At 35.4% G+C, this 24,125-nt stretch overlaps 1 protein-coding gene across 8 annotated transcripts in view; it reads right to left on the minus strand.

The window, feature by feature from the left end:
- Positions 1-1,247: 1,247 nt before the first annotated feature.
- Positions 1,248-24,125, minus strand: part of LOC450461 (putative inactive neutral ceramidase B) — a 96,316-nt gene continuing 73,438 nt past the window's right edge. Inside the window, exons 16-23 of one of the 8 annotated variants that reach the window (XM_054659598.2) lie at positions 23,308-23,402; positions 22,090-22,129; positions 21,283-21,378; positions 17,507-17,602; positions 15,233-15,379; positions 11,111-11,170; positions 7,953-8,041; positions 1,248-5,941 (exon numbers count right to left, since the gene is read on the minus strand). In XM_054659598.2, the coding sequence (XP_054515573.2) occupies positions 5,752-5,941; positions 7,953-8,041; positions 11,111-11,170; positions 15,233-15,379; positions 17,507-17,602; positions 21,283-21,378; positions 22,090-22,129; positions 23,308-23,402 (813 nt within the window). In that variant the 3' untranslated portion in view covers positions 1,248-5,751. Of the gene's footprint in view, positions 5,942-7,952; positions 8,042-11,110; positions 11,171-15,231; positions 15,380-15,774; positions 15,816-16,760; positions 16,830-17,506; positions 17,603-21,282; positions 21,379-22,089; positions 22,130-23,307; positions 23,403-24,125 lie in introns of those variants that run through there. The other 7 variants (XM_009458462.4, XR_010146888.1, XM_009458463.4 and 4 more) reach the window with 7 other exon arrangements.

Consider the following 24,125-nt stretch of genomic DNA (forward strand, 5'->3'; position numbering starts at 1 on the left):
TTTGTGTCTCTATTTCCTTCAGCTCTGCTCTGATCTTAGTTATTTCTTGCCTTCTGCTAGCTTTTGAATGTGTTTGCTCTTGCTTCTCTAGTTCTTTTAATTGTGATGTCAGGGTGTCAATTTTAGATCTTTCCTGCTTTCTCTTGTGGGCATTTAGTGCTATAAATTTCAAAACCGCTCAACTACATGGAAACTGAACAACCTGCTCCTGAATGACTACTGGGTACATAACAAAATGAAGGCAGAAATAAAGACATTCTTTGAAACCAATGAGAACAAAGACACAACATACCAGAATATCTGGGACACATTTAAAGCAGTGTGTAGAGTTCTTTCTTTTCTTTATACAACTTCCTATTTATGTTCCTCGGTTATAAATGAAGTTCTAGTCCCTGTGAGATTTCTTGCATTCGTGGATTATTGACATTAAGAGAAACTGAGAAGAGACAGGCAACAAGTCAGCACAATACAGTCCACAGTGTAGGAAAGCCTTCCAGAGGTTGTATTCTCCTCATAATAGTGGAATCAACTTTATAAAATCACAGATACTAGTTTCTTGAAATTCCACCTAAGGGTGTCTTTCTCCATGTTATCATCACTGTCCCTTGGCCATTTAGGGGATATGGTTGGACTTTGTCCTAAGCTTGCAATTGCTGGATTATTAAGTTCTTTTGTCTGTTTAGCCTATTTTGGTCTGGAAAAAAAGGGTAAATCTTTTATACTGAATATGAAAAATACAATGAGACAGAGAAAATGATCAAGTCAATGTTTCCAGATACCTGATTTCAGACAGGGATAGTAGATCTTCTATTCTCCTCTAGCTAGTATTGTCCCCATACCCCTAGGCTTCTAATTTTTCATTATGGTAAAAAAAATCCAGAAATAGGACTAACCGAAGCTGGGTCCCTGATAACTTGGCAGTATGCAGGCCAAGATGCTTTCAATTTTATGTGGGTGGCTCAAATTTTTAGCATTCACAAGTATTTATGAACTTGTAAGGCTGGAACTCTGAACCCTATCTAAAGGGAGAGAATGGTCTTCATTGGCTATACTTGCCATTTTAGCAGGTACAACAAACAAACGAACAAAAAACAAAAGAAATCATAGATTTGGAAATATGAAATTGACATAAGCAAAAGAAGTCTCTTAATAAATTCAATTCCATGGGTTTGTCTATGGACAGGGTTATAGCCCTGAAGACAGAAGCATGACACTAAGTGGTACTGGAAACTGGGAGTCAAGGTAAGTTTTTGGTTATAGAAAGTGTATTTTATTATTAGAGCAAATGGCAAATACATTCAAGGCCATTGATGTTATAGGGGAAGAGTCTCAAGGGGGAAAAATGTTAATACAAGTATAAAACCAAATTGCTATTTATGAAGGTAAAGTTTGGTGCTGCCTCACTGTCAACTCTTTCCTTATACTCTAACTATAGTCTTGATAAAGTACTCAATATTCCCTCTACATGGAATAGTCTATTTGCCCAGTACACAAACACAAACACACACTAATACACACATACATGCACACACCATTGCCTTTCTTCTAGCTAATTTCTACATAGCTTTTAAGTCTTAGCTTATATGTTATTTCTTCCAGGAAACTTACTGAAACATCCCCAAGACCATATTAGGTGCCCTCTCTAATTCCCTGAACAATAACAATATGGGTCACTCTGTACAGTAATTACCTTTTCATCCGTTTGCTTTGTTCGTTAAACGCTAAGTTCCTTTTGGCAGGGAATAGCTTTGCCTTCATTATTGTTTCATTCTTAGGATTTAGCATAATTTCTGCCATAAAGTATATAGGTGCTTGATATAAATCTGTTAAAGGAACGTATACATTTTGCAATACAGAAAGCAATTTTTTCATCATTATTCCAATGTGTGTTCTTTTCCAAAATATATTTTCTAGAGTAAAACGAGTTCTAATTATTTCAAAGAGCAGTTAATTTGGATATGCAGATATTGCTTGCCCACTGTGGTAACCTTCAGGGCTGCTTGCAAATATCCTGGTTCTGTCACCTGCCCAGTGAAAAATGCACAGTAATGTGGAAGCTTCACGAACTATTGCATGATTCTCCCTGTCCCTTCCCCCTAATCATGGAAGTACCTGTTCCTGTTCCCTCACAATGGAAGAATGTTTAGAATGGAAGTCTCTGTCAGCCTGTGAACTCAAATGAGATGTGGAACAGATCCTTCAGCTAACCCCAATGGACAGGTCATGAGATCAAGAAATAAATCTTTAATGTTGTAGCATAACTAATCTGTCTTGACTAACATAATTTTATGACAGCTACTTTGGCTATCTCTTCTTTCTTACTATCAGAACTTGCCTCACTCTCTAGAAGCACAAAATACTAAATATTCTTTTTTCCAGCCTCCCTTGCAGGTAAGAGTAGCTGTGTGGCACAGTTCTGAACAAAGAAATAGAAGGAAAATTCAACTTGTGTTCTTACTATTTTCCACCTTCTAAAAGGGGATTATAAAGAGAACTCTCTCCTCCCATTTTGCTGCTGCATTCAATTATATGTAGACTTGAGGTAGCGATCTTTTAGCTAAGAGGATAAGCCTAAGAATTAAGTCAATGTATTAAGAAGAGCCACTGAGTGGCTGCACCAAACCTGAATTTATCACTTCAAGATTTACTGCTATGTGAGGTTATAAATGTCTTTAGTGTTTGGATGGATGCTGATCAGGAATATTTTCTGAGTTACAGCTGAATGCATACTAACAAACTGCATAAGGAATGTGCAAATTTCCCTCTCCGATACCCTATCACTCTAAAATTTTGGAAGCCAATATAAACCAGCAAGTCAGGTTGGATACCCAGGAAGCAAGAGCATCATTTGGAAGAACTAAACACATGAGAAGTTCATCTAGTGATGAAACCTTTTGGCTAAAGATAGAATCCATGTGCTAATCTTAGAAAAAGACAGTAAGCTTGCTTACATTGGAGGAGAAGCATAAGAGGGCACATTAGAAAAGGACATTCATAAGTAAATTCATTCTTGGTCTTTTTGTTCAGAATTAGCACAGGAAACAATTTCATAGTTAGCTACCTGCCTAGGAAATTTTTTTGCCCAACTAGTAAAAAAGAGAAAGAAAATAAAAGAAATGCCAACCATACATGTGTTTTACCAGCAGTACATCTTCAGAAGTTAGAAAGGAACTGATAAAGAAGTGGTTCCCTTGTGCTTCAGTGGTTATTTACAAGTCATTTGTATCACTTTCCAACCTAATTTACATGTAATCTACCACCTTTTGTTCCACCTCTTTTTTTAAAAAAGTGTTCGTTTGTCTACATTACCTTTCATTAGACAATACTTTTATGAGTGTAATTCTTAATTTATTATTAAATAATCCATTGAATATTGACAATTTTACACAGTACTCATCAAAAAATCTAGACCTGGAAAAGAGATTATTCAGTGCTTTTCGAAGAAGTCAAAAAATCCTTAAAACCAGAGTAGGCAGGGTACAGCAAATAAAATGCAGACACTTTAACATGAGAAACAAAATCTCCAAAATTTTTCTCCTACCTACCCAATCTGCCATATTCCACTTTTTCCACCAATTTCAGGAGTTTCCACCACATGGTTTGGCTCCAATGAGCCAGTCCCTGCAGCATCCACAGACACGAATTGGATCTGTGTTTTTATATCAACAGATAAGTTCAATTACTTCATGATATTCTTTTATGCACAGGTAAAGAACTGATATTGATAATCCAGGAATTTGGTTTTATTTTTACACATGAACTGCGAACATAGAACTGCATGCCCTAGAAGGAATGACAGCTGGTGAGAAAATAGGTTTCTGTGCATTATCTGGAGCCAAGAGTGCTAGGTGCAGAAGGATCAGTAGATGATACAGTGGCCACCTTGGTACAGTTGCCAGTGAGCTATCAGGAATCACAAGTAGATTTGAGGAAAGCTTCAATAGAAGGAATAGAGGTAGTGGAAACTGATTCATGAACCCTTCTGAGTAATAACAAATACTTTAAAAAACCATATCATGAGTTCTAATATAATTTTCTTGTCTGGAATCAGCTACTTTCAGGATCACTTGTTCTTTTAGGCTTCTGAACTTTTACACTGAAGACTGTGGCATCATTAGAAAAAAGATCACAACACTTGGAATCCCTGATTACCTAATCCTCCAGCAGTTAATGCCCAAGGAAACAGCCTCTAGGATACCAATTCATCAAAAAGTGTTCCAGGTTCATTCTAATTCAATAAATTATGTTGAGATTAAGTTATACATAATAGATGTTAATACTACCATTATTAATATTGTTATTATTTTCAAACCTCAAAGTTTACTTTTGAAATACAGATTGATTTTTTTCCCTAAAATGCTAAAGCTTTTACATACATACAAAAGTATGACCTGGGGTTTGGAAATTTGCTTTGCAGTCTGGGAGCTTGTAGTTAACTTAAAGAATTGTAAATGCAATTAGTACTTTCAGACAATCGATGTCAGATTGTCATATCTTATTCTTTGGGGTATGAAGCAAGGTATTTTACAATGCCCAAAAATAACTTTCAAAATAGTATTTAGCAAACTGTCTGGAGCCTCTTTCCCCCCAAATTAGAGTATCCAACACAGATGATACACAAGATATAACTTAAAGATTACTGATTTTTTAAATGCCTCCCCAGAATTTACATATTAAATCGATTATTTTCTCCTTCATAATAGTTACCTTTTGACACTTACACATTCACCCCAAGTACAAATTCACTAATTATCAAGGCCTAGGCACTATTATAATTCTGGGCATATAAATCTTAAATATTCTATGATTGAATGGGTCCATGAGTGAGTGAGTGAGCAAATGGTAAAAGAACAGATAAATTAATTTAGAACCTCTGCTTTGAGGAGTGCTTTCCCAGACAGTAATATTTTTAATATCTACGCTAATGGCAAAACTTTCTGGTTTGGGGTGAATTTGATTAATGAGAAGAGTCAAAAAATCATTTGGAATAAGTCTTGGGAGTAAGAGACACAATCCAGTGGGATAAGGACACTTAGGAAAACACAAGGCATGATCAAAATATTGCAAGTCTGACTTTCTCATAATTGTGTCCTGAAGGCAATTCCAGAAATGATTTGAGCATCCACAGCAGCTCTGAACTAGGCATGTTAACTCCAGAATGACTGCTTAGAAAGACTATGTTATTTTGAATGAAGGAAAGACACATGCTGATTTTCTGTTTCTCTAATTAGGCTCATACATTTATGGTCAAGGTTTATATCATATTTTGTAAATGTGATTAGAAGAAAAGACCATTTTTCTTATATGTAAGATGAAGGGTAAGACTAGATGATTTCTATAAACTTTCCCAGTACTAATATTCAGGAATTCTATATATAAATAAATAGTTTAAACATTGTTCACATTAGTGAGCCATTCTCACTAATATTTCAGAGGTTTTATATTGAAGGGACTCTCCTTTAAACAACCCCAAGACTTCAAGGGAAATCATGCTTTAGGCTGTAGACCACAAGATATATGGCTGCTGGAACAAGATATATGGGACAAACCTCTCTCTGTCTCTCTGTCTCTCTCTCTCTCTCTCACACACACACACACACACCTCCACCCCATTAGCAGTAAACTATCTGTCCCCAAATAGGGACGATTATAGAAGTCAACATAGTAGTTCACTAGTTCACATTCATTTGAAATCACTTATATAATGTGTAGAGAGTAAAGCTGTTCTTTAAATGATCTATCAACTTTTCACTAAATAGTTACAACTTCAAAAGCCGGGGAAGTGCCTTCAAATGAAAGTACGACAGCAGGCTTCAGAATGTCCTGCTTCCGATTGTGTCCAAAATATCTTATTCTGTAGATTCCAGGCTGGGCAGTGTCTGGAATATGCCATTCCACTGTTGCATTACTCAGACCCAGGAGTCCCTTGTGCCAATAAAAACTGTTGATAAAAAACAAACAAGCAAGCAAAACTCAATTTTACTCTTAAAAATGTTTAATTAGAAAAATACATGATTATTCATTTAATGAATATTCAGGGAATACCTACAATGAGCAAGGCACTATCAAGACATTGAAGATACAGCAATGAACAAAACAGACAAAAACATCTATTTTCTAGAAGAGAAACTTTAAAGAACAGCAATTTGTAGAAATAGCTTTACTTGTTCTACCTTTCTACCTACCTAAATTATACTCACCCCAGGAAACCTTACCTGATAGCCACAAGATGTCTCTCCTGCTGTAGAACTGCAAAGCACTCTTTTAGCCCTTATCTGACACTTATTTTCACATCTAGATTCATTTGTTTTCTATATATATATATGTGTGTATATATATATACATATATATACACACACACACATATATATATATATATAGAAAATGAATACATGTCAGACTCTCTTCTAGAAGTGCTGAGGGTACAGTAAGGAGCAAGATAGATATGGTCCCAAGTTTTATGAAGCTTATGTTCTACTGAGTTGAGGATGGAAATAAATGCAATAAACAAAAAGCAATAAATATAAAAATCTTAAGAATGACAAGTTTAATGTAGAAAACAAGACGGAAGTTTTTTTAGGGAGATGTCATTTAAACTGAGTCTGCAGAAATCTGGAGGAAAAAACATTCTAACAAGAAGGAACAGAAAATACAAAGTGTCCAAAGCAGGAACAAACTTGATGTGGCCACAAAGCAGAAAGCAGGTCAGTTGGTACAGGGAATGGTAAACCATGGAAGAGTGCTTGAGATGAGAGAAACAGGTGGAACCAGATCATGTTGGCCCCTGCAGATCACAGCAGAGAGTTCAGACACTCTTCTAGACTCAGTGAGATACAACGGGCTAACTGATATCCTCAGTTATGCTGAAAGTAAATCTCTTGGGCACAGAGAGTGTGCTCGACATTCTGTGTTTCTCAGTGATGGGTTCAGTACTCTCAACAAATATTTGATTATTCTGCTTCTAATGAACAAGGCAGAGATCTAAACATATCCTCAGTATTGACTGCTATTAGCTAAAAACTTTGAGCATTTAAATATAAATCATTCTTTTTATTACCTGTATAACCTTTTTAATGATACGTATACATTACTTGTTTTAAAATGTACCTATACTCTACAGCTCTAAATACCAAAGAAAAATTTTGCCCATATTTGTATATGGGCCATGGTCAAATTCCTATTTTCAATTAACCATCTGAACCATACTAACATATTTACATTTAACAAACTAATATCACTTAGTTTGAGGCAATCTGAATTAGACCCAAATTGCCAAAAACTGTACCTACTTCCATGCCACTGTCATGGAATGTTAAATTTATAGACTTGGGAACAGAAGTATTGTCTTATTTCAGACACATTATCAAATCTTCAAAATATCTATTCAGCTCAGGAATTTGGTAGCAAAAGGCAAAGAGATATGTCTCTCCGGAGAAATTGCCTGAATATATTATCTCCTCACTCAAGTCATTAAGAGTTAAACACCCAAGCCTCTAGTGTTTTAGTAACTCAAATGAAGAATTATTGATCATATACAAACATGCAATACATGTCAGGTATAGACTCATTTTCCCTATAGAAATATCAAGCTCTACAGAGACATCTCAACACTTTTACTCTATACTCCTTTCAACCAATTTGCAAGGAAGCTAGTTAGATTTTACAAATAATACCTGTGTCCATGGGGAAAAAAAACAGAACAGATGTCTGTAAGAATGGAAGCCATAACCTCATTAGCACCTAATCTTACAGAAGCACACACCACACTGTTTTGTAGAAAAATGAATCAAAATGAAATCTAATAAATCAACTAAATATGTCCAGAAACCTCCTTGGGAATTTGATATCATTAATACCTTGTACTGAGCCAGTCTTTTCATTTGTCTTCCCAGCATTACAAGCCAACTGGTTTCGAAGCTTGAAAGACAAAAATATTCAATAAATGTGCTCACCGAGTCTCCCAGGAGGCATCGTTACACACTATCTGCCACGATGTTGAAGTAGCCTCATATTTCTCCACAGTGAGGAAGGTCTGATGGGTCTGAAATGCAATTAATAAAACTGATCAGGTACTGCACAGTCACAGAAGGAACCTGTTTGTAAATACTCCCCTTGTTGACCATATGTTAGCCTACCAATACCTTGTGTGAAAATGTGTTAGAATTTCATCCAAATTCTTAGGCTTTCCTCTTAACATTCTATGCAATGTACTCAGAATGTTAATTTATCCAGTCTATTAAAAAACATGATTTTTTTAGAAATGTGAAAGAAGTATAATTTTAGAGTTAGTAGCAAATTTTGGAAATTAGGGCAGAAAAGAGGCTGGGAATAAAACTTACTTGAGATTTTAAAAAGGTATAAGTCAAGCCTTTTCATGATATGTTTATTGATCTATATATCCCAAGACTTTCTCTAGTCACCTCAAAATTTAGAAGGGAAAATGGTAAAGTTTAGTCTACTTTCTGTCTCCAGGTGAATGAATTATTAGTTAACGTACCTCCCTGAGTGAAAGAATTGAAAAGAATACATAAATCTTCCCTATCCTGGGGTACTAAAGGAGGTCTTTAGATTTTTTATAATAGATTTCTAGAAACCACGTCATAAAAAGATTTTATTTCCCCATTGGAAGATTATTATAATAGAAGAATTTGTTTCAGACCAAGAATTCAGCTTCAAACAAAGCACAGATTTGAATGATATGACAAGTTAATAAAGACAAAGGCTATAAATTTCTAGTATCCTTTTAAATCCTTGAGATTGTGACCCTAAAAGGCACATGTCTAATGCACCTATATTTATCACAGTTCTTTATATCTGTCATTTACTGGTGTTCAAATAACCCCTTGCTAAATGTATCACCTATTTACATGTGGGCCATGGAATTGTTTAAAATTCTTCTTTAAGTATTCAACTGATGAATTACATTCAATAAGGAAGTTTTCATAACCATAGGAACTTGTAAAGAGAGTTATTTCTGTCTATTTATGGCAAATGACGTTGGGAAGGCCTTAGATGGAGAAGATATGGTGGGCTTTTTGAATATGTCTAGAGTATAGACTGAAGAACAAGTCTAGGCCTCTGAATACCAGGGATAAAACATATGACAATCTTTTCCCAACTGCTCTACCGTAATCTCTTCCAGATGCATAATTAGGTACTGCATACACTAATTATGCATAATATAAGTTACTTTATCTCTCTAGGCCTCAGTTTATTCATCTGGAAAGTAGGGGTAATAAAACTTAACTCATTGGGTAGTCGTAAGGATGGAATTAATCATGTGATAATGCATATAAAGCACTTTAATAGGAATACTTGCAAATACTACCTGCAAAATAGTAAGCATTCCATAAATAGTGATGATAACTACTAATGAAGAAGGGTGATAGAAATTGTTTTATACCAAGTCCCAGAGCATTCTTTGAAATTAATTCTATTACCACTATAGTAGTTTAAAGGTTTTGTTCTCCTGCTTCTCCATGGCAATAATGATGATAGAATTTCTCTACCCTAGGGATATCAGGTGACAGCTAAACATGCAGTTTTGATATAACACTTTGATATCTTCAGAAAATAATGTTATAAACACATAACTATTGTGGCACAGATTCACTTACTAAAGAAATTACTTCAAACAGGTGCATATTGACTACCTAAGAAGTAGAAGACTTTCCTCCAATGTCATATTTGAGAATGTCATATTGCCACAATTGTTATCTTGGCAATAATGACATTTTAATGAACAGGAATGGGAAGGTTCTTTTGGAAGGAAGGTATTTTTGGATTATAAGTGACTATAGGCCCTGGGAAGAACAGCTAATTGATATAAGGAATGCATCCTCAGCCACAGTGAAAACCATGACCTCGAAATCACAGTCACATGCCCACTCTTTTTCCACTATAAATTCCTTTATTATTTGAGGTTTTACAACTAGAATGTGTCCAGTTACTGCTTGTGTAGTTATAAGTATATTTTAAGGAAGTTATACAAGTATACATTAATTTTATTAATAGATATATTACATATGTATATAGTTTATCATACATATGATAAAATCAAAAAAGTCTGAAATGCTTTATTAAAAAACTCTTAACAGCTATTACCTCTGGAAAGCAGGTTTGTGGGTAGAAGAGCACTTATATATTCTATTTTCTACACTTCTATATTGTTTTAACATTGGGCATGTATTTTGAATGTCATTTTTTAGGTTTAATAAATAAATGCTCTATTAGCACCAGTAGTAAATAATAGGGAAATGGCCGATGCAAGATAAAGTAAAGCACATGCACCAGGACTCCAAGCCAGGAGAGTATACACCCGGGGATCTGTGACCGTTCCACAACAGTACAGGTAGGACAAGAGATAGTAGTGTAGAGGAGGAGGAGAGAGCCAAAAAGAGAAGAAGAAGCCAAAGACACACATCCTTCAGTTGGCCCTTTGACTATTTCACAACATTTGGTAGAGTTCTATATATTTGAATACAGTCATATATCGGATAAATCCTGAGAAGTGCATTGTTAGGCAAATTCATCATTGTATGAGCATCACAGACTTAGACTTATACAAACTTAGATGGTGTAACCTCCTACACACCTAGGCTATATGGTATAGCCCGTGGTTCCTAGGCTACAAATTTGTACAGCCCGTTACTGTATTGAATGTTGTAGGCAATTGTAACACAATGGTAAGTATTTGTGTATCTAAACATACCTAAACATAGAAAAGGTACAGTAAAAGTAGAGTATTATAATCTCATGGGACCAATGTCATAAATGCAGTTCATCTTTGACTGAAACATCATTGTATGTGGCGCATAATTATATATATGAGATTGTATTCAACTTAACATCTTCTTGACAGACAATGCAGTCATACATGCATTATGCTATACTTGGTCCTAAGTGAAGCCAATTTTATGTTTCCTGTGTGCTTTTACCCAGACTCAATCCACATTAACTACCTATTGAATATTTTCCCGTACCTACAAAATAAGATGGAAAACAAGTTGGAACATTTTGTCTTTATGTTATTAACCTCTAGAGGGATATTTAAATGAATGAATGGCTAAAAAGTGGATTACATTTGTAAAAGAAAATCATTGATACCTACCTGGTTTTGTACTGAATTCTTCGGGTTAGCACCTACAAATATAACTTCAGCAACTTCCCCCTGAAAGTAAAAATTCATTTAATGACTTCTAATAAAAGGTTTTTTGCTATACTCATATTTTGGACATTATTTATTATAAATTCTATAATTTAGGGTGCCTTTATAGGTTTTGTTCTATTTAATCAAGTAAGTTATCTTCTAAGAATATTAACCCTTGCAACAATAGACATAGGAATGTTTGGCCAATGAGTTTGCTTTGGGTAGACTCAGATACAAGTGAAGATCTAGAGCTGTAGTTTATATTAGTGACAGCATATTAAAATGGCTTCTTCAGGCCTTGATAATTCCTCACACCTCCCTCCCAACACAAATACAGGGAATATTTGAATCAAATTAGAACAGTCAAAACTTTCCACAGATGACTCATATTTATGCTTACATTTATAGTTAAGCTTTTATTTTTATAAGAGATGGAGTGGCAGGATGTGTATTTATCCTCCCACCTGAAACGACTAAAAAACTGGAAAAAATATATATTAAACAATGGATTTTCAAGTGACAAAGAAAGACAGTGATATTTGAGTGGCAGCAGACAAACAAGAACCCTGTAATCCACCAGCTCAATGTCATCAGAGTTTACGGGCCACGGCAGAAGGAGGAGAATTCAGGCCAAGTCTGGCAGTCTAAGTTGAGGATATGGAGCTGGGTGTCCACAAAAGCCAAACAGTCTTGAGTTTATAGCACAGAGCATCATAGAGAGGATAGCTGCACAGAGACAGAAATCTGGAGATTTGCAGAAAGCTCCCCTCAAGTTTGCATGCATATAAGGGAACTACTGGAAGCCAGGAAAAGAATGGGCTAACAGAATTACAGAGAACAGTCCCCAGGCTCATAGAGTTGTGACAAGATTCTGTTCCCACCAGGCCAGACTGGAAAACCTCATAATTCAAAAGAATTTTACATTAGTGTGTGAGGGGATGAGGGGTGCTGGGGGAAGTGAGGAAGGGATTTGCTCAAGATGAAAATCTGCTCTGGTCCTGCCTAAAAAATTTAGTAATAGGTAATGCAATAGGTAAAAGCAATAAAACTAAATGCTAGTTCTTTGAGGACACAAATTACCAAAATTAGAAAGAAAGAGGGGATATCATTGTCAACTCTTCAGAAATTAAAAGGATTATAGGGGATTATCATGAGCAACAACAACTTTTATATTACACCAACAAATTAAACAACTTATATGAAATGAGAAAATTCCTAGAATGATACCAATTCCTATAAAGATAAATTCCTAGAAAGACACAAAATTGACGCAAGGAAAAAAATAGGACATATGAATGGGCATATAACAAGTAAAGAAATTGAATTAGTAATAAAAATTTTGCCATAAAGAAAAGCCAGGTCCATATGGCCTTGCTGGTCAATCCAATCAAATATTTAAAGAGTAAATAATGCCAATCTTTTGGATACTTTTTCAGAAAGTACAAGAGAAAACATTTCCCAACTCATTCTTTGAAAGCACTATTGCCCCAATACCAAAGGCAAAGACAACACATAAAAAGAAAACTAAAAATATCCCTCATGGACATGAGTAGAAAACTCCTTACAATATATCAGCAAATCAAATTCAGCAACATCTAAAAAGGATTATACACCATGACTAAATGATATGGCATTTATTTAACATATGAAAACCAATGAATGTAAATACCTTATTAAAATAACAAAAGACAAAACCACATTGTCACCTCAGTAGAAAAAAAATTGCAAAACTCCAACACTGATTTCTGACAAAAACTTGCAATAAGCTAGGCATAAAACATGAAAAAGAGAATCTACAAAAATCCTAAAGAAAACATCATACTAAATGGTGAAAAACTGAATACTTTTCTACTAAGATTGGAAACAAGACAAGAGTGTCCAGTCTCACAACTTCTATTTGACATTGGATTGGATCTTCAGCAAAAAAAACAAAGATGAAGGTACCACACAACCTGACTTCAAAATATACTACAAAGCTATAGTAATCAACACAGCATGGTACTGGCCTAAAGTAATCAACACACCATTGGTACACATAGACCAATGGAGCCCAGAAATAAGCCCGCACATTTATGATAAATTGATTTTTGACAAAGGTGCCAAGAACGCACAATGGGGAAGTGACAGTCTCTTCAATAAATGCTGCTGGGAAAACTGGATATCCACATGCAGAAGAAGGAAATATAAAAATTAACTCAAAATTGATTAAAGATTTAAATATAAAACCTGAAACTATAAAACAACTGAAAGAAAACCTAGAGGAAAAGCTCCATGATGTTGGTGTAGGCGATGTTTTTTTTTTTTTAATATGACCCCTAATGCAAAAGCAACAAAAGCAAAAACAGACACATATTACATCAAACTAAACAGTTTCTGCACAACCAAAAAAACAATTAACAAAGTGAGGAGACAACCTAAAGAATGGGAGAAAACACTTGCAAACTATGCATCCAATAAAGAGTTAATATCCAAAAGATATAAGGTACTCAAACAACTCTATAGCAAGAAAACAAATAACCCAATTTGAAAATAAGAAAAGGACCTGAATAAACATTTCTCTAAAGAAGACATACAAATGCTCAACAGGGTATTTTTTTAAATGTTCAATATCAGTGATCATCGAAGAAATGCAAATTAAAACTACAACAAGATATCACCTAATACCTGTTAGAATGTATAATATTTAAAAAGACAAAAGACAAGTGTTGATAAGAATGTAGAAAAAGGTAACTCTTGCACACTGTTCATGACAATGTGAATTAGTGCAGCCATTATGAAAAGCAGCAAGAGGTTTCTCAAAAAATTAAAAATAAAACTACTGTAAAATATATACACAATACCATTTCTGGGTATATAGAGAAAGGAAATGAAATCAGTTTGTTGAAGAGATATGTGAACTCCCATGTTTATTGCAGCACTGTTCACAATAGCCAAGATATGAAACAACCTAAGTGTTCATCAATGGATGAATGGATAAAGAAAATGTAGTACATTTACACAATGGAATACTATTCAGTCATAAATAAGAATGAGATCCTTACATTTGATACAACATGGATAAACCTGGAGAACATTAGATTCAGTGAAATAAGCCAGGTACAGAAAGATAAATACCACATGATCTCACTTACATATAGAACCTTAAAGAGTTAAACTCATAGAAGTAGAGAGTAGAATGTTGGCAGAAGGTTAGTTACCAGGGGCTAGGAGGTTAGGGGGTTGGGGAGGTATTGATCAAAGAATATAAAATTTCATTTAGACAAAGTGAATAAGTTCAAGAGGGCTACTGTACAACTTGATGGCTTCAGTTAAAAACAACATATTGTGTTTTAAAAATTGTTAAGAAAGTCTCAAATTTTCTCACAACAAAAAATAATAAGGATGTGACATAATGTATATGTTAATTAGCTCAATTGAGCCATTCCCCATGTATACATATTTCAAAACATCATCTTGTACACAATAAATATATATAATTTTTATTTATCAAGTAGAAAATTAAATAAAATTTTTTAAAAAGCAGAACATTCTATTGAAGGTTCTAGCCAGTCCAATAAGGATAAATAATTAGGTGCATTTAGAAAAGAAATATAGAAAGGAATAAATAAGCTTATTTTTATTCACAGATGACATGATACTATATGTAGAAATTCCTAAGGAATCCAGACTCCCCTCTTACTCAACCCTCCTCCCCCCAGAAAAACTGTTGAAACTAATAACTGATTCAGCAAGCTTTCAGGACACAAGATTGATATAAAATAGTAATGGTACAAATTCTGCTTCATTTCTGTATGTTTTTCCTATCCTTGACTTAAGAGACAACTCTCAGTGCCAGTGAATAGTTCCATGATCATTCACTTAAGAAAAGGAATAATTTGGATTCTAGAATTTCAATTTGACACAATTACTTACAAAAAATAAATATTTCCCCATTCTCATTACTTTTGCAGAGATAAGAACAATTGTCAAAATTATCATTGCTAACAGTTGGTCTACAGCATAATTAGAGGCAAATGGTGACACTAAGTGACATCCCCCAAAACATCCCTCTAAAGGATTCCAAGGTCTGCTCATGAGTCTTACCACTCTGTATTCAGGTTTTGCTGGCTGCAGGACATCCCCAAAAGTTCTGCCTTTTGGTGCTCTATCCACAATACTAGGAATTAATGGAACTATTAATTGTTTGAAAAAGGGAGGTTCTGGACCTCTGCTCAGGTTGGCTACCGTGTCCTGGAACAGAGAGCATTTGTTAAGGAGTGCACAGGTAGAGTCAAAGACCCTTTCCCCAGGCCTCCAGACCCAGAAATGCCTGCATTAATGGAAGACTGCACACACACATATACATACTCCAAGAGCTAACAACCTTGAGCAAAATAGGAAGGTAGCCTTGCTAAGCATGAGCCTAGAAATTCATAATTTAAACTCTTGTCACTGGGAGAAAGTTTTGGTCATAGGCAACTCTTTTATTCCCCTGGACAACATAAGGACAGTGACCAGAGTACAAGGTTGGAAGCATACTTTCAAATTGTCTGACTTTGTACAGGGGCCTAACATGCAAAAAGGTAATTATACCATGACAGTGTAATTATTATTTTAATTTTTAAAAAGTATTGAGCCACTCTCACCTGGAGTGAGTACCAAGTTTTTTCCTAGCTTCTTGTCTGTGCTAATAAAAGAATATAATAAATATATTTTTAATTTAAAATTTAAGATCATCCCACATCCTGACTGGTTTAATCTATATTGCCCACAAAGTTTACCATTTTTAATAGTGTCATAAAAATACAAATCTCAATTTTCAAATATCCCTATATCTATATTAGGTTGGTACAAAAGTAATTGGCATTTTGCCATTACTTTCAATGAATATTTAACGCTCTTTATTCCTCACATTATAGATTTAATCTTTACAACTGCATATGAGATAGGTTATGTATTACCATTCCCATTTTGCAAATGAGAAAATAGGCTTAGACATATTCAGTGGTTTTTTTCAAGATCACATAGCTAGTTTTAAGGTGCTTGACCAGAAATTTGACTGTAAAACAAATTTCCACCAAATTAATTGCATTTTTCTTCATTGTCACTACAAAATTTGAAGAATCTATTTTCTTGGGAAGAACTATAGACCTATGAGCATAGTGACAGTTAAACAGTAGTTATCTCTAGGGATGGATTATAGGTTTATGCTTTTCTGTATAATCTAAATGACCTACAGATAGATTTGGATTTTATAATAGAAATAAATAAATAAATACAAACAGTTATTCAAAAAAAGTAACCTAAAACTGAGACCAAAATTATGATAAAATGAAAATAAACATCAATTGATTAAAATATGTGCAAAGAAATTATATAAAATACTGAAATTTCAAACACACAATCAGTAACTAATAATACAGGCATATGAAATTTTCAACGTTCGATTGATGCAACCTACAGAGACAACCATTTCATTTATTTCAATTTAATATATCCAAGCTTTTTCATTAAAAGGGCTTTATTTTCTTTGCTATGCCACAATTGTTTCACATTTTTTACTGAGGCTTACATATTATTATATAAGGGGCTGCTTATTATTTTAAGCTCTTTATCTTGTTTGTTGACTAACCTTCTGACATCACAGTTGCAGCTTCATAAACAACTGCATCCAAAGGGAAGATTTCCACAAGTGAAGTTCCTTTAAATCAAGTAAACTTGTTCAGTGGTATATATTTTAGGTAGATGCAATGTTTTCATTCCAAGGCACCACTATTTTTACATCAAATCTAAGCTTCCATTGATTTAACAACTCATATTATCTTTTGAACCACCAAGAAAGTAAAAGCATGCTACTAATTATAATAATAAGCTTCCTCTGATTGGAAAATGCATCCCAATTTCCAAGATATTATAATGTGGAAAATGGGCATCTTAGAATGCTGACCTACTCAACTTTTGGAGTGAGTGGGGAGAATCTGGCAAGGATTAGAGAACACAGGTTCAACTCCCAGGTGTAGTAAGCTTCATCACTTATCTTCAAGCCTATGTGCTCCTCTGAAAACTGGGGAGAAATGATATCTCCTTAATTTCACATGATGGTTGTAAAAATAGTGAGAAAATACATATGAAAGAAGCTGCCAGCATGAAAGGATGTTAACTAGATCCAAAATTTGGAAAGAAATTTTATTTATTTTCTTAGAGATACCACAAAACTATAAATTTTGTAAAATATAAAGGTTGTCAAACTGAACACTTGAAGCTAAGGTTCTCTTTCACTTCCCTCTGCATTTTCTTACCCAGACACAGACACATACAGACATACACACACACACACACACACACGCACGCACGCATGCACAAACAATATTTGATTACCGTAGCAATAGCCTTAGCAAGGTTTCTGAAGAGCTGAATGTAAGCAGATAATGTGTGCGGTCCATAAATTGTCGATGCTGCCTCATATCGCTGAGCCTGCAGGAAAGGCAGGGAGAGTTGTATATGGTTCTGCATATTTAAATCCATTTACAGAGGTGTAGCATTTTGGGTAAGTGTGATGCTTGACATCTCACATTATTCAAAACTGGCACAATCTTCAAGATTATGTATGACAAAAGAGGATGGGCATTTCCATTTACTGGCCAAGGTAAGTGACTCCTATGGACTACCTGTTAAAAGCAGTGGGTTCTCTCTGCTTATGCCATTTAGACTGTCACTCTATTTACTATGAAAGAGGGTGCTAGCTCCTAAGCTTTAGTCTATTGTAAGTACTTGTAATATAAGTGCTTTCCCCCAGGGCATATATCAGAAGAAAAATAAAACAAAGAGTCCTAGTAACTTCTGGATAAATAGTTAGAAGGTGCTAACTGGAGAAGGACATTTAATCCATCACAAAGCCATGAAATTGAGCCAAATGCATCTTTTAGCTGACCTCCAGGCCTTTGGTTCTTCTACAGGAACTTCAAAGTTATCAAATCTAAAACCAACCTCACCACTTCAGACATACCAGCTTCCTCCACAACATTCTCATCTCAGCGAATGTCATCTTTCCAGTCTCCCATGTGAGGATCAGCCGGCAGTTACCTTAGACTCCTCTCTCCCTCATCCTGTATCCTATCAGTCTCCACATCTGGTAATTCTGTCTCCTTCAAATCTCCTGAGATCTTTCATTTTCCTGTCTTACTTTCTCCTAAGGTACAAATAGATTTCACCTTAGTTCAAACCCTCATTTCTCACCCAGATCTCTTTTTTTATATTTGTATTAGGTTCAGAGGTACATGTGCAGGTTTGTTATATAGGTAAATCACATGTCATGAGGGTTGGTTATACAGATTATTTCATCATCCAGGTAATAAGCACAGTACCTGATAAGTAGTTTTTTGATCCTCTCCCTCCTCCCAGCCTTCACCCTCAAGTGTGCATGTCCATGTCTTGCCCAGATCTTAACTACACTATGGCTTCTTAATCAGTCCTCTGCCTATACACAAGCCCTTCCAATTCATTTTCTACACTGCCATCTATTGACCTTTCTAAATCACAAAATTTTATCAAAGCATTCTCTTGCTTAGAATCCTACTGCAGTTCCCCCAAAGCCTTCCTTACTGAGTGAAGGCTCAGTAGCATAGCATGCAAGACTATCCATCAGCTAACCTGTGTCTCCCACTCTGGCTACCATCTCCTTACCATCACCCTCCGCATACTTACTCCATGCTACTCAACTAATTGTGGTCCATCAATGTGCCTGCCGTCTGGACCTTTGCATATATAGTTTCTTCTATATAGGATACATTCTTACTCTTTATTTGCTTAACTCTCACTTGTTGTCAAGAACTCATACAGATGTTACATCTTCCTGAACAGTCCCAGTCCTCAAATACCCAGTCTGGGCTGGTGCTCTTTCTCTTTATTTTTATAACACCTTGTGCATGCCTTTCATGAAAATGTAATCATCTGTTCTGTTTTCTGTCTTCCTACTAGACCCCCGGCTTCCAGTGATCTTGAGGGAAGGGACAGATTCTTTTCATCATTATGCCCCAGAAAGTGGCTAGCACAGTATCTGTCACAATACATATCTGTTGAATGAATGAAGTAATTAATAGTAATACTTGCCGGAGTATATCCCTGTGATATGGACAGGAGACAGGAAAATACTGGGTAGAAGAGAGTGGTTCCCTGGCAAAGGCCCCACCCTTAAGCCTGGAAACCTGTGGCCCTAAACAAGAACAAGCATTTCTGCTTTTGCAACCAAACATTCCTGTTTTGCCTTTTTGTTCACTACGCCCCCCTATCCTATACCCATATAAACCCCAAACTCCCAGCTCCACAAGCAGACAAGGAGATGAACAGAAAAGCAGAATGGCAGAATGGCACAGCAGAGAAAAGAGAAGGAGCATCTGAACTCTGAGAGGAGTTCGGCTGTGGATGGTTGGAGAAGAGATTGGCCACTGGACAGCCAAACTCCAGGGGAAGATCATCTTCCCACACCATCCCCTTTCCAGCTCCCCATTCATCCCACGGAGAGCTACCTCTACCACTCAATAAAACCCTGAATTCATCCTTCATGTCTATTTGCAACCTGATTCTTCCTAGACACTGGACAAGGACCTGGGTACCAAGAGGGCACTGAGCTGTTTAACACTTAAGCTATCTGCAGACAGGAAAGCTAAAAAAGTGCACTGTATGTAATACATGCCCACTTGGGCTTCTGGAGTAGCAGGCACCCATACCTAGATACTGCTGCAGGGACCACATGGAATTTGCTCCTGCCAGCACCCAAAAGCACTTACCTTGGCTCCTGCACCTGCCTGTCTGTGTGCTCCCCTTCCCATTAAGGGTTTGAGCATATACAGCAGCCAAACAGATGAGCCACACCCCTGTTGCACATACTGCAGGGGGGTTCAGGGAACTTTCCCATCTCACCTGGACCAGGAGACAAGCTAGTAGGGGTTCCTAACCTTGTTTGTGACATGGACTCCTTTGGCAGCATGTGGAGACCTAAGGACCTCCCTCAGAATAATGTTTCTAAAGGTGTAAAATAAAATACATGGAATTGACAAAGGAAACCAATTAGGTTGAAATGTATTTACCATACTATAATAAACCAATGTTGTGATACAGTAATGTATGTGCTTCTTTATTATGCTATTGAATAACAAGATATATCTGTGGATCTAATAACTATTGTGATTATAAAATAGCAATAAGAGTAAAAGACATTTCTAGACCTGCAATCACTGTATGTGATATGAAAATATCTGTGGTGCCTATTGGTGACAGAGGTACTGCTAAAATAATTTGTTTGTTTCCTATGTTTATAATTGACTGAAATGCTTAATAATAGTTAGACGTAGTGAAGAAAGGATGTAATTATTCCTATCCAAGTTTAGCATCATTAAGATCCCTTTTTCAATGGGAATTCCTAGAAGGCAGGGACCTTCAGGAAAGCCAACAGAGGGTAGCAGGGCAGAGTCTACTCTTAGTATCACTGAATATTTACCAAGGGGTAGACTGTATGCTTCTGTATGCGCTGCTGTTATATACCAGCAGATATATTATTAACAGAAATTATTAATTATGAGACTCTGGACTGTTTTCATGTTTTACTTAAAAAGTACTTGGGCTGCTTTCTGGACTATTTATAAACAATGAAATATTACCAGCTACCAGCCTCCCTCAAACTCTCTGGGACTCTGTTTCTTAATATATATCATCAATATAATAACACCCTACTTCTGGATATACTGTGAGGATTACTTTAAATAACATTTGCAAAGTCTTAACCAGTGCATTCAATAAACGGCTACTAGTAGGAGCTTTCTCCAGTGCTACAGAGGCTTAAGGCATCAAATGCATTAAGAATAGTGTTAGAAATGTTTTATGCCACAACCCAGGCTTATTACCAGTGCCCCTGACAAAATAATTAATTTCAGGGAAAATGTAAGTCAGTAAAACTAGAATTCTGACCTGGACTTAAAATGATGTATTTGAAACTCTTAAATACGGCCTCTGGCTTATCATCCTCTTACCTGTTATACCTGAAACATAATCATCTCTCAGAAACATGACTAGGAAAGTTTACAAAGCAAGTCTGCATTTGACACAATAGTCTTTACTGGGGTATAATTCATTTAAATGATGAAAACGTTTTGCTTTACCTGGTATTCTTCATAAGTGGTAATGTAATGTGTATAGACATTGCATAGACCTGAAATAACAACAGTCATGTTCTGCATCCCATGAGATGCAAATTCCTAGGAGAGAAAGGTAAAACCCAATAAAATTACTCTTCATCTCTAAGTACATTTTCATTCTGTTATCCTTAACACACAAGCATTGATTACACTATTAGTTTAAGATATTTTTCTTAATAAAATTTTTCTAACTCTGCACTACAGTTGGACAAGTCAATGGATCTACAAATACCTTGATGATCACAGTTGCAGATGTAGAAACTTCTTACTACTAAAATAGGGGTTTAAAAAATCAACTTATTACAAAATCTAATGGGTGGCTATTAGCTAACCAGAATAGTAATTTCCAGCGCTAACAAGACATTTTTGACATGTCATTTTAGAACCATTTACAATACTGCCTGAATATAAAGAAAATTCAAAATACAGCACAGATAAAATACAGAATTCCCAAAATGTAATACATTTTATTTAGACTGTTCACAGGAATTTAAGATATTGAGGTACTTAGAGGTTACTTAGTATTTAATGTGTACAAACATTATCAAATTTTAAAATATTAATACATAAATACCAATAAAATATTTTTAACCTAATGATAATTCCCTTATGTTTTTTAAGTCTGGTTCTTATACTACCAATATTTCATATTAACCATAGCCATTAATTTCAAGAAATGTGGAACTCTAGATATAGGATCATAGGGATAGGATATACTTTCCTCTTCACCAAATATGAACATGTAGATATGTTATTTTATTTTTAACTTACTGCTTGAACTGCCTCTCGAAGTCTTCGTCCAGACATGGTCCTGAGTCAAGAAAACAATTATGTAAATGTTTTCCTACTAGACGTATGCAGAGTACGCAGAAACACTTGCAGTGAAAGCCAAAAAATTGCCCTGGCTCATCACACAATAGTAAAATATGTAGGAACCCAATGATTGTGAAAAGCTAAACTTGAACTTTTTTTCGCCTGTCCTAGCTTCAAAATAAATCCTAAACTGAAAACAGTCAATTTGACTAAAAGAAGGAAACAGAATCAGTGGTTATCACTGGCAAAAATCATCATTATTTTCCATTCTTGAGTCAACAAAATGATCAGTTGCAGTCTATGTTTATAAAAGCTGAGGTAGGTAGAAAATACATTACTGTATAAGTGTAATAAAGCCAATGTGGCTGAATCAGAGGTGAGTAAAGGGGAGAGAGGTGAGAAATCAGATATGAGAGCTTGATGAAGAACAGATCATGTAGGAGCTTGCAAGTTTGAGGATTTACCTGGAATGAAATGAGAAGCTACTGGAGGGTTTTGAGCAAAGACATGATATTATTTAATTTATACTTTAAAGGGCTTAATCTAGCTGCTGTGTTGAGAAAAAAAAACTGCAGAGGAGTAAAGGCAGAATGAAGCAGACCAGACAGCAGGTTATTGCAAAAATCTGTGTAAAAGATCGTGGTAACTTAGACCAGGAAGGGAAGTGACAGAAGGTGTTGGGTAGAGTGTACAAAATTTGCTGAAGAATTTAAAGAGGAAGAAACAGAAAAAGAGGGAATTCAAGGATGACTCCAAGAGATAGGACCTGCTGGAAAGATAAAATTGCCAGTTACTGAGATAGGAAGACAACATATCAAGGAGTTTTAAAACATTCTTCCATGCTTTTAATACCTAATCTGATTATTTCAAGTACCTGTATTTTAATATGACTGCAAATCTTTCTACTGATATAATAACTCATGGCATCATTTTAATTTGGGATAAGTTTTTTTTAATTTTCATGTCTGCTTCAGGTTAGCCATCAATAATAAGCATAGAGATAGTTATTCTTCAGAGGCCCCAGCAAAAGAGGGTAGGAATATTTGCCACTGTCACCAAACAGTACAGTAGGATACCAAGGGGTCAATACAGAATGATCTTTTCATGATAAGAAGCAATTCCAACAGAACATACAACAAACACATTTTTAACTAAGTAATAAAAAGAAAAACTTACGTAAACTCCCCGGGGATGGCAGTTATGGCCAAGGACCCAAGGGTAATAATCTGAACATCAACAATGTCTGGATGCCAGGGGTGAGGTTTTGATAGCTGAGAACCCAAAACAAGAAAATTATGTTAGGGATAACACTCGCTCTATGGTCAACAGACACATAGTGGTCCCAGAATTTCCTCTAGTTTCTAATTTATGATGTAGTATTAAATATTCTATATGGGCATTTATGTCCTAGTCATAACATGAGAATTTCAAATGCCAAAGCCCCATTCACCTGCAGAAATCAATGAAGTTTTTGGTGGATCTCTCATCATGAAATCACAATGTGTAACAGATAACCAAACATTTTCCTAGAGTACTGTTGGTGACTATTCTTATACACAATAAATAAGGAATTCCATTTGGAATAGTTTAACTTAATAATTTCTCTTTTTATTATAATCGCACTTTAAGTTTACAGTTTCCAAGTCTTACTTTATTTTCCAAGATTTCTCCCAAGAGAATTTAACCCTTTCCTTATTCAGAATACTATAGCCTGTCCCTCTATTCCTTCCTTTCCTCTCTTCTTTCAAGAATTTTAATAGGATATTAGGGGAAAAAATGTATTTTTAAAATGCTTCTAACTCAACAATCCAAGTTTTTATGAATACTGAAATGACCTTTTGACATTAAGAATGCAAAATATATGTTTCAAAGGAGTGTAAAAGAAAATTGCTTTAGTTGATAATGTTGCCTGAACTGTGAGAAAATTTAGACAGGAACATGTTTTGTTTTAGATGACCTGAAATGTTTTCTTCTGCAGAAAATTTGGTGCTGAC

The sequence above is a fragment of the Pan troglodytes genome, chromosome 8 (genome assembly GCF_028858775.2).
Source record: "Pan troglodytes isolate AG18354 chromosome 8, NHGRI_mPanTro3-v2.0_pri, whole genome shotgun sequence".
NCBI classification, from domain to species: Eukaryota; Metazoa; Chordata; class Mammalia; order Primates; family Hominidae; genus Pan; species Pan troglodytes.